At 39.6% G+C, this 15,170-nt stretch overlaps 1 protein-coding gene across 2 annotated transcripts in view; it reads left to right on the top strand.

The window, feature by feature from the left end:
• Nucleotides 1-15,170, top strand: part of LOC117435835 (cyclin-dependent kinase 14) — a 198,424-nt gene that overhangs the window by 70,816 nt on the left and 112,438 nt on the right. For both annotated transcript variants that reach the window (XM_034059293.3, XM_034920855.2), the window contains one exon: nucleotides 2,519-2,581. In XM_034059293.3, the coding sequence (XP_033915184.1) occupies nucleotides 2,519-2,581 (63 nt within the window). The remainder of the gene's footprint in view (nucleotides 1-2,518; nucleotides 2,582-15,170) is intronic.

The raw sequence follows: 15,170 nt of genomic DNA, 5'->3' as shown, positions 1-15,170 counted from the left end.
AATTTGCAACAGTAACGTTTTGCTGAAAAGCCTAATTGTAGAATAATAAGCATGGTGCCATAAGTTGTCCTGGCCCAAAGAAAAATAATCATTACTCGTTAACAAAACGTCTTTATAAATATGTGGAAGCTAATGAAGTGAATGGAAATTAAATAAATTAGTGAAAATTAATTTGATGGTTCAACGATGAAATAAAACAAACTGCAATATGTAAATAGACATTTTAGTTTATTTACTAATATCTTTTGCTCTATTAGACCATTTACTTACGCAAACAAAAACTGCTTCAAAGCTATAAATAAACAACAATAATTTGGCAATTTAAGAGATGCTAAGGTGCCATTTATTTCCAGTTGTTTAACACTGGCTTGGTTTACATGCACTTGAAAATCGACTCTACAGTCATGACTGTGTGACGTTGTAACACGAACACATCTTGAAACAGCAATGTGGCTCGCGAGGTTTCAGCAGTCAAGATCCAGTTCTTCTGACTTAATCTAACGTAATCTCCAGCAGAAAAACCGTACAAAACAAAACATATTTTATACAATTGTGTGTGTGTGTGTGTGTGTGTGTGTTGGAAAGGTAACCAGACAAACAAGTAGCTAGTGCACGGCGTAATTCAAAACTGTGCACGACAGCATGTGAATTCATTTATCTTGTTAAATGTTTTTATCTTCATGACAATGCATGAAGCTCTCCTCACGATACTCAGAGTCGTTCTTTTCCTACTTAGTAAGCAGACACGGACATTTAAATATCCCCTCCCGTAAATCACTATGAATTGAGTAATCTGCACTGGTATGGCCGATTTTTTTTTTCCTAAATCAGAACTGCATAGCAACGCATTTCCTGAAAAGTACGGCAAACAGGTTGTGAGGAAAACTGTCATGACTTGTGCATGTAAACGCCGCCATTGACATTTTTCTGTGAATTATACTTTGTATGGGACTAAAAGAACAGTCAATCAGGGGAAACCAGGGAAGTAATGCAAATGTGGTATTTAGTTGTCACTGGAGAGTTTGGTCAGCTTGCTGGAGTGGGGAAAACATTTTAGTTAGTGGTGTTGATGGAACATTAAGAATTTTTGCAAATGTGTCCTTGCTGTCCTATAGTGAAGATAGCAGTGTTGCTTTTCCAGTCTGTCTGATCTATGATACTGTTCTGTGCCAGAAGCCAGACAGTACAGTTTTGTTTCAAATGGTTCTTTTCACATTGCTGGTATTACGTAATGGGAAATGTGTCTTCTTGATTCAGAAGTCTTGACAACCAGTTAGCAGAGTTATGCAATACTAGCACATATAGAGGTTTGAAATAGTGGAGAAAGGAACACACATGAAGCAAGTTTGTCTGCTATTTTTGTCTGTTTTGTTTACAATATATACAGTACATCATAAATTATAGGCTAACTGTCTGTAAATACTTTTAATGCTATAACAAGCAAAACAAACAAGGAGGACATAAAACAATGATCCATTTATAATGGAGCCAGGGGAGGTCCTATATATTTTATAAATTGTGCATTAATTATAAAAATAAACCATAGTGAATAAATAAGTCATAAGTGCTTTGTGCTTTTTTACACTTGTGTTGATGTCAGTTTTTTTACTGCTCAAACTTGCACCTGCGAAATCGGTCTTGGCCATGCTGTGGAGATGTTATCAGGCTATACCTTTTCTTTCAATGTATGTCGCCACAGAAACCGTTGTATTCAATTTGTTCCATTGTTTATTCTGAAAACCAGGATGATTGCTTGCTTTCAAAGGTTATAATGGTTTTTTCAAGTGTATAATTAAGACATTCTCTCTCAGACTGTAATTTTGCTTGCTAATAAGATCAAGTGCAGCGATAGGCACAAGCCATTGAATTTTAGGAGAATTTTAGGATCTTTGTTGTAGAATTAAAATCCACTAAAATGTACTACAAATAAACGCAGTACAACCTACAGATTGTGTGATAACAAGGACCAAATGGTGCAGTTCTGATTAGGGAATAAATTCAAATATGCAGCAAAATGTGTTTTCTTGTGCAGTAACTCTGACATGGTTCAGTAGTTTTACCAGGCACCTCTGCATTAGTAGTGTGAAATCACCCCCCTCAAGTTTATTACAACACAATTAACAAAAGAACAAATGTAGTAAATATAAATACTGTTTAAATGTAGCTTTTCCTATAATGCAGAGTACAGAGGTCTAGGAAAGATAACACCTCTCAACCTGACAGGAATACTGACAGGAATATAGGGCAGCAGTGTGGAGTAGTGGTTAGGGCTCTGGACTCTTGACCGGAGGGTCGTGGGTTCAATCCCAAGTGGGGGACACTGCTGCTGTACACTTGAGCAAGGTATTTTATCTAGATTGCTCCAGTAAAAACCCAACTGTATAAATGGGTAATTGTATGTAAAAAAAATAGTGTAAAAATAAAATAATGTGATATCTTGTAACAATTGTAAGCCTCCCTGGATACTGATGCACTTTCAAAGACTTGATGCATACTTTTCCTTTTTGATTTCTTCCAGCACACTGATTTATGCCAGTACATGGACAAGCACCCCGGAGGTCTTAATCCAGACAATGTGAAGGTAGGTGATAAAAAGAGGCAGATTGAAGGCAGCATGTACGGGTGTGTGTCTTGTTTTCAGGCAGTGTGGAACGTACGTTTTGTGGCAGGTGCAGTTCTACATGCAGTGCATCATTTGTCTTCTTTAAGTTCACTGGGTAATCCCCATCACTAGTATAACATTGAACATAGATTTTTTTGGAAGATGAATAGACTTTGATTCCTACAAGTGTGTAGTGACTCATGTCATGAGCCAACTTTGCTCTTTTTTTTACTGTATTAAGTAGGTACTATTTGATTTTGAGACTAACATTTCAATAAATGTTCACATTAAACGTGTTTACTTCAGATGTAGTATAAGACAAATGTTCACAAATGACTATTTTTCACAGGCTTGGCAGAAATATAAATTGGTGTCTGTTTTGTGAAAGGCCAGTCACTAACAGAATCCTGGAAGCGAATAACCTTATCTTTGCACTTGCAGCGCTGTAGATTTACTGAATGCAAAGTGATAATATCCTGTCCTCACCATGAGACAGAAGTGTCCAGATTGCTAGAAAACAAAGCCATCCTTCAGAATAGTTGTGGTTCCAATGGGAAGCTTCCAGCCTAATTATGAATCAACTAGCTCTCCGTCTGCAGAGGACAATAAATGTATTTTGATTGCAGTCTCAGGAAGAGGAAAACTGGAGGAGATTCAAAAAGACTGGGCCCAGAATGCCAAGCACTTGAGTTATATAATTTTAGCTACCTTTTTCTTACAAGGGATTTGTAGTATTGTTTTACAGTATCATGGCAGAATAGTTTGGAATAAAAAAAAAAACACTTTAGATTTAGATTTAAAAGTGCTATTTAGGCAGCACTTTTTTTTTTAAACTGGGCATATTTTTAAATTGTTTACTGTTGTCTAAGTTCCTCTGTATGTGGAGAATAGGAAATCGTTATAGGTCATTAATACAAGCCAGGTTCTTTAAGCACTTGAAGTTCACATTTTCAGTGTTGTTTGAACTGCCGTGGACAGGGGTGAACGCTTTGAAAATTACAAATTCGAAAAGCATCTATTAAAGGAAGATCATGAAAGGTGGTTTGACTTTTTTCTTTCATAATCAATATTTAAAAATGAAAGGTTAGTAAGGACTTTAGTTAAAAGAAAAACGTATTATGCATTTATTTTACAGTATGGGGTGAAGTGGTTTATGAGGAGAAAAAAGATTGCTAAGACTGGGCCTTCAGAGAGTTAATGCCTCTAAAAAGCATTCAGACACCTTTGAGAAAACTAGCACAACTGCTGTCAGTATTTCTGTTCTGTCTAGATGTGTGCCCTTTCAATGACCCAGTCTAATCATATTATCTTTCTTTATGCCCACAAGCTTTCCACAGACTTAAAAAAAACAAGCTTGCTTAACTACTCCATGCTTTCTTTTACATCTAGTTCCCAATGGAAAAAATCAGTAGGCATTAAAAACGAAAGAAATGTGACTTTCTAAACTGTGAACAAAGCAGGGCTGAGTTACAGCAGTGTCAACAAAATGCAATAGGAACCACTGACCTAAAAATGGGAATGAAGAAATTGTCGGGCAGAAGGAAATTGCTTTATTTCTGGTTTTATTGTGACTCGAAGGGAAGTTATATTGAACTAAGACAGAAAGCAAATGTTTTTCCTCTAAGTTAGTTGAACAGTGTTATGTGAAACTGTAAACGTGACTCAATAGTGAAAACAGTATTTTGATAACAAAGGAAATGGAAACATTTCTCTCCTTCCATCGTGTTCGGGCGATAGGGCCCGTTGATGAAGACTCTACCTTGTGGTAGTTGATCGTGACTGGAGTTATGCGTCCCGAGCCGAAGGTGAGGCCAACTACCACACAGTATAGCCTTCATCGAGAGGGCAATATTCCTGTTAGACATGGTTGTTCTTATTATTTTCTTCAGAAAACACTTTAAAACCTAAATTGACCTTTAACTTGTAATGATTTTTTGGGTACCCTGCCACCCGCTGAGAAAAGTTTAAAGAAAATAGTCCAGAAATTATAACATGCATAATTAGAGAAAAAAACTAATAGAATTTAATTGTCAGAGTTGCTTATAGTTTATCTGAACAGTGAGATATCTGAATGGAGCAGTATTATTAAATTGTCTGTATCTCAGTTTGTTGTTGTTGAAAGATGCTGAGCTCCAGTCGACCTGACAGTCAGTGATTGGCTAATTCGACATAACTGGTTTCTTTTGTTGGTTCAGAATACTGATTGGCTGGTTTTAGTGGATAATGAAATACATTTGTACCATTTGTGTCTTTGTTAATATTTGCTGTCCAATAGATGTGAACTGAGCATTGAATACAGCAAGTCAAGATAAAAAAGCTGTAACGTTCCAATGGGTATTTACTGTTTGGTAGAAGCCCTAAAGAGCTGGAAACTGATTGGCTGATGGAACGGAATTGTTTTCTGATAATATGTATATCCTCCAGGCATTAGATGGTTAGATGGTTAACACTTTCAGATTATAAAGTCTTGACTGCATTCAGTACAACTTTGTACACAGTATGTATACAACAGTATATGTCTAATAAAGCTGTGTTTGTCTAAATGTCTGAGTTTGCATGTTAACCACTCATTTAATGCATGGTTGCCATTGTACATAACACTTAACTCATTTGTACACACAGAATAGAATGCAAAAAGAAAACATATTTTCCAGGAAACAACATGCAATTAGTTCAGAGTTGGAGAGAATAAGAGTAGAAAAGCTGTCAGGCATTGAGGCTAAACAGGGAGCACTTGCAGGAGATTTTTGAATAGTTTGTTCTAGTTAACATATATTAAAAATCTTAACCATTCAAAACCCCATTATTAATATGCCTGGTTTAAAAAGAAATCTATTCAACAAGTAAAGCTGTTGTCATCAGTCTGCAGTGAGATAAAAGGAGAGAATAAACAGCTTGTGCACTGTGTGTCAAACATGAGCCATACATGCATGTAGTGCTGAAATAAGACTGGACATTATGGGAGTACTGGAGCTGGGAAAAGTGCAGGCTGTCTAACTGCTCTGCAGCCCATTTAAAAAACAAGAAGTCAAGGAGTAGGCAGAGAGAACTGCAAATGTCTTATCCCAGTTGGTCTCAAACTAATCAAGATTTCTTAAGAAAAAATATATAATGATTTTAACAATGTGCTATAAGATGTAGTTTAGTTTCCATTGACTTTAGGCCAGAAAAAGCATTTCCATTTTTTTTTTAAAAAGAAGCAAACCTGTCAAGATTTAACTTAAAACATTACAAATGCAAATTGTTCTAATTTTAGAAGCCAAGTCTGGTTCTGTATATCTCATAAAGTAAAGTGGTTGGAAGGTTGGAAGCTCCTCATAATGTATTTTTCATGGCCAAACATAATTTTTCGCTTACGTAAATTCTCCCCTGAATGGTTTTATTTTATTTAGACCACAACTTGCTCGATGTTTTCAACAGTAATACAGTACAGTAATTATCCCCCAAATCTTACCAGTGTTTGAAGAATCAGATACTGTAGATAAGTCAGTGAAAATTGCCCTCATCCTCATAATATAAAGTTGCACAGCGCATACTGGAAACCGTGGAAGCCATTGCCCTATTATGGTTAAAAAGAACAATACATTACAATGAAGAATTGTTTTTATACCCTCTATACAGTGTGTTAATTTTAGTCGTATACAGTAGACAAACTTGCTTCAGTGCATAAGTGATACATTTTGTCTGTTGTGTTATTTTCAAAACATACTGGGCTGAGTAATCAGTAATAAAAATGACGTAACAAGTCTTTTAGAGCAAACACAGTTTTATACGGATCCTTTGCCAAGGATTGGCAAACGTTAGTATTATCCTTCAATTGAGGAAGAATGATCATGACCTCTCTTTTTTTTTCAAATGAAGATATTAGTCTGAACTAATATAAATGGAGCATTTCAGCACGTGACATATCAATCTGATAGCGTGTCAGATAAGAGCATCACATGAGTTGTGTACCATGAATTATTATTATTATTATTTATTTCTTAGCAGACGCCCTTATCCAGGGCGACTTACAATCGCAAGCAAATACAAATACATTCAAGTGTTACAATATAAGTCATACAATAAGAATAAGAAATACAATAATTCTCAAGTGTGACAAACCACAATTCAATAATACAGCAGATAATAGTGAAAGTTACATCAGGATATGATTAAGTAGTGATAGTTACATCAGGATATGATTAAGTACAAAATACTACAGATTAAACACTTGGGAGATTACAATATTCTGAGGTACAGGATTAAATGCAGTAAAATAGGGGGCAGATAAGAGCAAAATAAAGCATATTTAAATGAAGGGTGATAGTGTCCCAGGATACAACAGAGGAGTTCTACAGGTGCTGTTTGAAGAGGTGAGTCTTAAGGAGGCGCCGGAATGTGGTCAGGGACTGGGCAGTCCTGACATCTGTAGGAAGGTCGTTCCACCACTGCGGAGCAAGGGTGGAGAAGGAGCGGGCTCGGGAGGCAGGGGAGCGTAGCGGAGGTAGAGCCAGTCTTCTAGTGCAGGCGGAGCGGAGAGGTCGAGTGGGGGTGTAGGGAGAGATGAGGGTCTGGAGGTAGCTGGGTGCAGTCTGATCAAGGCATCTGTAGGCTAGTACAAGAGTCTTGAACTGGATGCGAGCGGTGATCGGGAGCCAGTGGAGCGAGCGGAGTAGTGGAGTAGCGTGGGCGAAGCGAGGTAGAGAGAACACCAGGCGAGCAGCAGAGTTCTGGATGAGCTGGAGCGGACGGGTGGCGGACGCAGGGAGGCCAGCCAGGAGGGAGTTGCAGTAGTCTAGGCGGGAGAGTACCAGGGCCTGGACCAGGAGCTGGGTAGCATAGTTGGTGAGGAAGGGTCGGATTCTTCGGATGTTGCTCAGGAAGAATCTGCAAGTGCGTGCCAGAGTGGAGATGTGCTGGGAATAAGAGAGGCAGGGGTCCAGGGTGACTCCAAGGTTTTTAGCTGAGGAAGAGGGAGAGAGTGTGGTAGATTCCAGAGGAACAGAGATAGAGAGATCAGAGGAGGGGGAGGAGGAGGGAAAGAAAAGGAGGTCAGATTTAGAGAGGTTGAGTTTGAGGTGATGCGAGTGCATCCAGGAGGAAATAGCAGACAGACAGGTAGAGATACGGGAGGAGATGGTGGAGTCAGAGGTGGGGAAGGAGAGGAAAATCTGAGCATCATCAGCATAGAAATGGTATGAGAAACCATAGGATGCGATGAGGGGGCCCAGGGAGCGGGTGTAGAGAGAGAACAGGAGAGGACCCAAGACTGACCCTTGGGGGACTCCAGTCAAGAGAGGGTGAGGTGTGGAGGTTGCTCCACGCCAGGTTACCTGGTAAGTGCGGTTGGAGAGGTAGGAGGAGAACCAGGCCAGAGCAGTGCCAGAGATCCCCAGGTCAGCAAGAGATGATAGTAGAATAGAGTGATCAACAGTGTCAAAGGCAGCAGAGAGGTCGAGGAGAATTAGGACAGAGGAGAGAGAGGCAGCTCGGGCACACTTAAGTGAGTTGGTGACAGAGAGAAGGGCGGTTTCAGTGGAGTGAGCAGAGCGGAAGCCAGATTGGAGAGGGTCAAGCAGAGAGTGGTTGGACAGGAAAGCAGAGAGCTGGCGGTGTACAGTCCGCTCGAGGGTTTTGGAGAGGAAGGGTAGGAGGGAGACAGGACGGTAGCTCTGGAGGGAGGTGGGGTCGAGGGTAGGTTTTTTGAGGAGGGGAGTGATAGAGGCTTTTTTGAAGGCAGAGGGGAAGATGCCAGAAAGTAGAGAGGTGTTGAGGAGGGAGGAGATGAAGGGGAGTAGAGCAGGAGCAGCAGCTTGAAAGAGGTGAGTGGGGAGGGGGTCCAAGGCACACGTGGTGGGTTTGTGACCCTGGAGCAGGGAGGAGAGGTCAGAGTCTGAGAGGGGCAAGAAGGTGGAGAGGGAGGGCGAGTTAGTAGGGGATGTAGTGGGTGTAGGGGTTGGAGCAGGAGGGGGTGCGGGGGAGGGAGAGGTGTTAAAGAGTTTGCGGATATCTGAGATTTTAGAAGAGAAGAAGGAGGCAAAGTCGTCAGGGGAGATAGAGGAGGGAGGAGGAGGGGGGGAGGGTTTAGGAGGGAGGAGAAGGTAGAGAATAGTTTACGTGGGTTGTTAGTGGAGGCTTGGATTACAGATTGGAAATAAGCACATTTAGCAGAGGAGAGAGTAGAGGAGAAGGAGGAGAGAAGAGTGCGGTAAAGGTCTAGGGCAGCAGGGAGTTTGGTTCTCTTCCATTTCTTTTCAGCAGATCGCAGTGTGATTCTTGCCGAGCGGAGCACAGAGGAGAGCCAGGGATGGGGAGGGGAGGGGCGAGCGGGTCGGGAGGTGAGGGGACAGAGGGAGTCGAGGGAGGAGGTGAGTGAGGAGAAGAGGGTGGAGGTAGCAGAGTCTACGGAGAGTTGTGAAAAGGAGTCGATAGGAGGGAGGTGAGAGAGAGCAGTGGAGGCAAGGACAGAGGGGGAGAGAGAGCGGAGGTTACGGCGAGAGGTGACAGTGGGGGTAGGAGGAGCAGGGAGAGGGGGGAGAGACAGAGAAAAAGAGATGAAATAGTGATCAGAGAGGTCCAGGGGGGTGACAGAGAGGTTGGAGGGGCAGCAGGCCCTGGAGAAGGTGAGGTCCAGTTGACGGCCAGCTTTGTGGGTAGGAGGGGACGGAGAGAGACAGAAGTCGAAGGAGTGAAGGAGAGGGAGGAATCCAGCAGAGTGGCTGGGGTTGGAGAGATGGATGTTGAAGTCACCCAACAGGACAGTCGGGGTAGACAGAGAGGGGAGGGAGGAGAGTAGATAGTCGAGTTCATCCAGAAAGTGAGTGAGAGGCCCAGGGGGGCGGTACAAAACAATGAGCAGGAGTTGACAGGGAGAGGTTAGTTGGACTGCATGAAATTCAAAGGTAGTGACAGAGAGGGAGGTGAGATCAGAGGGGACAGAAAAGAGTAAGGAGGGAGAGAGGAGAAGACCCGTCCCACCTCCCCGTCCGGTGAGACGCGGGGTATGGGACAGGACGTAGAGAGAGGACAGGGCAGCAGGAGTAACAGTGTTATCAGGGGACAGCCAGGTTTCAGTGAGAGCAAGGAAATCGAGCGAGAGGTGGGAGGCAAAGGCAGAGATGAAATCAGCTTTGTTAGCAGAAGAGTGACAGTTCCAGAGTGCACCAGAGAGTGTGCGGGAGGGGGGGAGAGGCAGAGAAATGAGGTTAGAGGGGTTGGAGGAGCAACAGCGGAGGGAGGGCAGAGGACGAGGACGGGAGGACAGAACAGGGATGTGAGAGACAGTCATAGCAGGACAAGCAAGACAAAAGGCACAGTAGGAGCAGTGGGGTGGAGGATACAGACCTGACTAGTAGATGGCTTCTTCCAGAGCGCTGGTGATTGGACTGGACCTGCCAGTCACCACTCTCTAGCAGTTTCATATTCCCCAAAGATGTTAACAGCAGTGCATAGACACACACACACACAAATAAAATATACCATGCCACTTTGGATGTTTTTCATTGAAATTTGCAATCCATTATGATTCGAAACAGGTTTATTATTATTATTATTATTATTATTATTATTATTATTATTATTATTATTATTATTATTATTATTATTAGTTTTATATGTTATTGTTACAACCTGTTACACCATTGTCAGGTTTATTATTATTATTATTATTATTATTATTATTAGTAGTAGTAGTAGTAGTAGTTGTAGTCGTAGTAGTTTTATATTTTATTGTTACAACCTGTTACACCATTATCAGGTTTCATGCTGTGGATGAATTAGCCGAGTTGGCTCAAAAGCAATAAGTTCCTCTAAAAAGTAAGTGATTCATGTTTGCTGATCAAAACAACAACTCTTTATTCCTGGTAAGTAATCAATAGGTGTGGTAGGTCCCATGACCAGATTGCAGAAAGCCCATTGAACTCAAAGTAAGCTACAGCACAATAATTGAGGAAACATCAGCAATTTTAAACATATTTGATTTATTGTTCTATAATTTACATTTTATTATATCCATGTATTGTGTAAATTACAAGAAAAGAACCAAAAGATACCATGATGTGCTGGATATTGGCTTGGCTCAGTAAACTAGCAGAATGTATTTACTAAGATATAACTGATTCAAAACTAGAACTAAACAATTGTAGAATCTGAAGAGCTCCTACATACAGGCTACATTCATTATGTAAATACTCTGCCAGCACATTGGTCTAGATTGGTGATTTACCTTGTGTTTGTTATTAGGGTGTATAAGTTTCCATTGCTAATGTCAAGAATTGTCAATCAATTTAAAATGATATATATATATATATATATATATATATATATATATATATATATATATATATATATATATATATATATATAATCACAAATACTGTACCACATGAGATAGTCTCATGTTCAGTGTTGCAGTTAGATAATTCATTGCCTTTTTTCTGTTTCTGATTACATAGATTCATATGTTTTGCTGCTTGTCTTGGATTTTAATATCAAACCCTATGGAAGAGCTTTAAAGAGCCCATATCTAATAACGTTTTAAGTGAAAGAAATAAAATTGAGGGTAATTACAAGCTCAAGACATATGTATTGAAACAACTTTGATGTTAGATATCTACACACTTGCCTTTACACACAGGAATCTGTGAAGTGCTAAGAAATGTAATCCTAATTGTAATGGGACATTTTAACATATGGCACAGTTAATGAAGTTGGCATTCAGTTGTTGGTATGCTACAGTATCTCTTAAATGTAATGGATATGCTAATGAGATGGCTATGGGCTTGATTGCAGTTAAACAAGTTTCTATCTTTTCATTTACAATCCAAAGAACAAGGCAGATGTATTGCTGATAGAGTAATGTTACGCCAGATTAAGATTGTCTTTTGCAGATGCTTTCAAGTGTAGGCTGGTAAATGAGAAACATGGGTGTTTGGATATAACAGATGTGATCAGGTTTTCAGTCCATTTAATACTCACCCTGCCTTCCAAAAATTGGATATTAACTTGAATATAAAGTCTCTGTAGATCTTCAAGTTTAATATGTATATGTTATTTACGGTTTTTTTAAGTTTTCATGGCAAAGTGCTTATTGGAACACAGCTTATGGAAGTAAAGATAACAATCTGAATGAGCTGTTTTTATTCAATGCAGCCGTTACTTCCCCTTCATTTTCAGGCCTGGAGATCAGGTGCAGAATCCAATCTAAATCCCATCTCCACTTTGTGTGATCTGAGCCATGTCTTCATAAGGGAATTCTAAATCACATGATCTGCTCTGTAACTGACAAGGGTGTGTTCACACTGGGTCCGTTTAGAGAGTTTGGTCCCCACTCTGTACTGTTCGGTACGTTTGGTGTGCAGTGTGAACAACAAAGTCCACTTGGGAAACGAACCATACCGAGTCCACCTAAAGAGGTGGTCTCGGTCCATTTGGCAAAGGCACCGAGTCTGGTTCGCGTGCAAAACGTTGTGTGAACAACTGCTGGACTCGGTCCTTTTGCACATAGGAAATGAACTATACAAGGTAACCTGAGTTGGAAGCAAGCATTTTGTGCATAGTTTAGTTCATATTCTGAGGAAACAAGTAGAGCAAAAAAACAAAAATGTATTTGGGAACTTGTGACAGGCTGGCTAGTGGTGGTGACATCAGCGTCCAGGAAGCAGTACACAACACAGAAGCAGGACTGCAGGCAAAACTGTGTGGCTGCGCAGTATATTTATTAAATAATCAAAAGCAACAAAATAAAGACTTTCCAAACATAAACAAAAGGCACAAGGGCCAAAACAAAGTAAACATAAACAAGTACCTATATGTCTCACAATAAAGGTAGCAATCGTCTTCCTTTTTCTGTCTGTCTGTCTGTCTGTCTGTCTGTCTGTGCTGTCTCTTCAAACATATTCCTACTCTCCCCCTAGACAAAGGATTTAGCCTTGCTTTTGTAGTTTGTGGCTGGAGCCCAATTAACCAATAATGAACAATTACATAATTAAGGCTCTAGCCACATTCTCACATAGGATTTAACCCCCTCCCTGCCAATCCAAAATAAACAATGCTAAATAGCGGACGGCTTTCATCCGCCCGCATATAAACAAACATGATATCATATTTACAAAAACAAACACATGAAAAACACCTAACATAACAATACAGCGCCCCTCTATCTAGGGGCGGGGCACCCCATCACAGAACTACATTAGGGTTACCAGACACCCCGTGAAAACTAGGATTGTCAGTTTCTCCCCAAGTGCTTTCTTCCACAGCAATATGTAAAAATCTAAAAAATGCTATATTAAAAACCAGAGCAATACACCAATAGCTGAAAATCTTTCAATATGCCTTGCAGATATTGTAAACATCCGGTTCACACACCATATAAACAAACTGAGTTCACTTGAAAACTGCATTGTGAACCCAAATGGAGTCGGTCCTGAAAAAAATGGAAAGTACCAAGAAAACTAACTTTAGTTCGCACCCAAGCAAACTGGGTCCATTTGCTCACAGATAAGTATGAACAGCAAGCACATTGATACATTTTTTCAAACAAAGCGAACCAGACCGAGTCTGTTTGAAACGGACCCGGTGTGAATGCAGCCTAAGAAGACAAATAAAGTAATAGTTATATAAAAAAGATACAGCCAACATATTTGATCAAGGAACTAAGCACAGTATTATGAAAGTCTAATCAATCTATCAGCCTTCTAGAATATATGTTGAACTGCTGTGAACTATTTAATACAATGGGAAGAAGTGTTTATGTTTGAACATTACATAGCAGTAGCTGACAGCACTGAGCAGCAATCATGTTAAAAAGTTAAAAAGTTTGTGGAGGAAATAAAACATCAAAATATAGAAAGTTTCCTATAATAATAATAATAATAATAATAATAATAATAATAATAATAATAATAACACATTATATAATGTGTATTTTAATCAACGAAACAATGACAAATGCACAACAAAAAGAAAATGACTTGTATAGTTTAATGCTGAACAGAAAATGGTATTCATAGCAAGCTCTAGGTGCTTATTTTGCATAACAGCGTAACTGCTGAATAGCAAACTCAATTTTACATTGCCACTCTCATTTTTCATGTCAGATTGATCCTAATCAAATGCTAGCATGGCTCCATAGCAACCATAATTAGCGGTGCAGCAGAATGACATTTTCCTTCAAATCTATTACAGTAGATATAAGGATTCAAGTAATATTTGAAGAAGTTTCATGCAGGAATTCATTACTTGTGTAAATTGACAATAAAACCCCACCTTTCAGCTGTTTGTTAGTGCAGAATTTGAGAATTTCAACAGAAATAACACAAAGGATACAATATCTAGCATTGTTTGAAAATTGCCTCCAAGGAAAAAAAAAGGGGGGCAAGTAAATTCCCTGCAGCGGAATGGACTTTTAATGCTATAAATGTTACATCAACCGCAATGCCGCAAAAATCGATTGCATTTACTACTTTCTTGACATCCTGCAAATTTGCATTTTCAAAACCCTACCAGCACTTGAAGCGGTAAACTCACAATATGCCTTGTGCTTGGTGCAGATCTAACAGAACAAAAATAATATTTAGTTGGACCACTAGTGTATATGCCAGCTGTTACTTATCTTAAAAATGCTACTTTCTTATTTATGACTTGCCCCAGGTCTGTGAAGAGTCCAGTATTCAATGGTATTCTGATGACACAGTATTGTACTGTGCCAACAGTAGTTTAAATCCGCTCAGCGCAGACTGACAAAGGCATTTTTTCATTAGTGCAACAATGTTTTCTTATCAAATAAACTGGTCTTGAATGTTACAAAAACTAATAATGGTGCTTCAAACTTCTCAAATTTCTGGAAAGGCATACTTTAACAAGAGTAAAATCCTTTAAATACCTTGGCTTATGGCTTGACCCCAATCTTACTTTTATTATTATTATTATTATTATTATTATTATTATTATTATTATTATTATTATTATTATTATTATTTTTATTATTAGGCTTCCAAGCTGGCTTGGGAAGCCTATTGTTATTGTAAAGATTTTTATTTTTATTGTCGTTTTTCCTCCCAAAACATTAAACTGCTCCTGTTCGCACGCGGTGTAATCAATCAACATGAAACTTGGCAGGTATCATCCCGTGTAGATTACAGTTCAGATGCAAAAAAAATTGTGCTCCTGCGTCAACCAAGATGGCGGCCTGATGCATTTTTTGGAAAAACTTTTCAAAATTTTCTTCTTGGGAACCGGTGAACCGATTGATCTGAAACTTCGCATATGTCATCAGCAACCAAACACGCTTTCAGTTTTCTGCCACCAAAACGCTCCCAAACATCAAACTGCTTCTGTTTCCAAACCGTTTAACCAACTAACTCCTAACTTGATAGGTGTCATCCTGAGGACAATGGAATTCTAATAAGGCAAAATGGTGTTCTTTTGTCAAACAAGATGGCCACCAGAACTACATTTCGTTCTTAAATTTAAGACTGCTTGAACACGGTTTAGTTGATTAACTCCAAAGTTGACAAGCTTCATCCCTGTGTCAGTACAATTGACTTTTTCAAGAATGGTGTTTGTGCATAAACCAATATACAGT

The sequence above is a fragment of the Acipenser ruthenus genome, chromosome 3, assembly GCF_902713425.1.
Source record: "Acipenser ruthenus chromosome 3, fAciRut3.2 maternal haplotype, whole genome shotgun sequence".
Classification (NCBI taxonomy): domain Eukaryota; kingdom Metazoa; phylum Chordata; class Actinopteri; order Acipenseriformes; family Acipenseridae; genus Acipenser; species Acipenser ruthenus.
The sequence above is the reverse complement of the archived record's forward strand: the minus strand, read 5'-3'. Positions and strand labels throughout refer to the sequence as shown.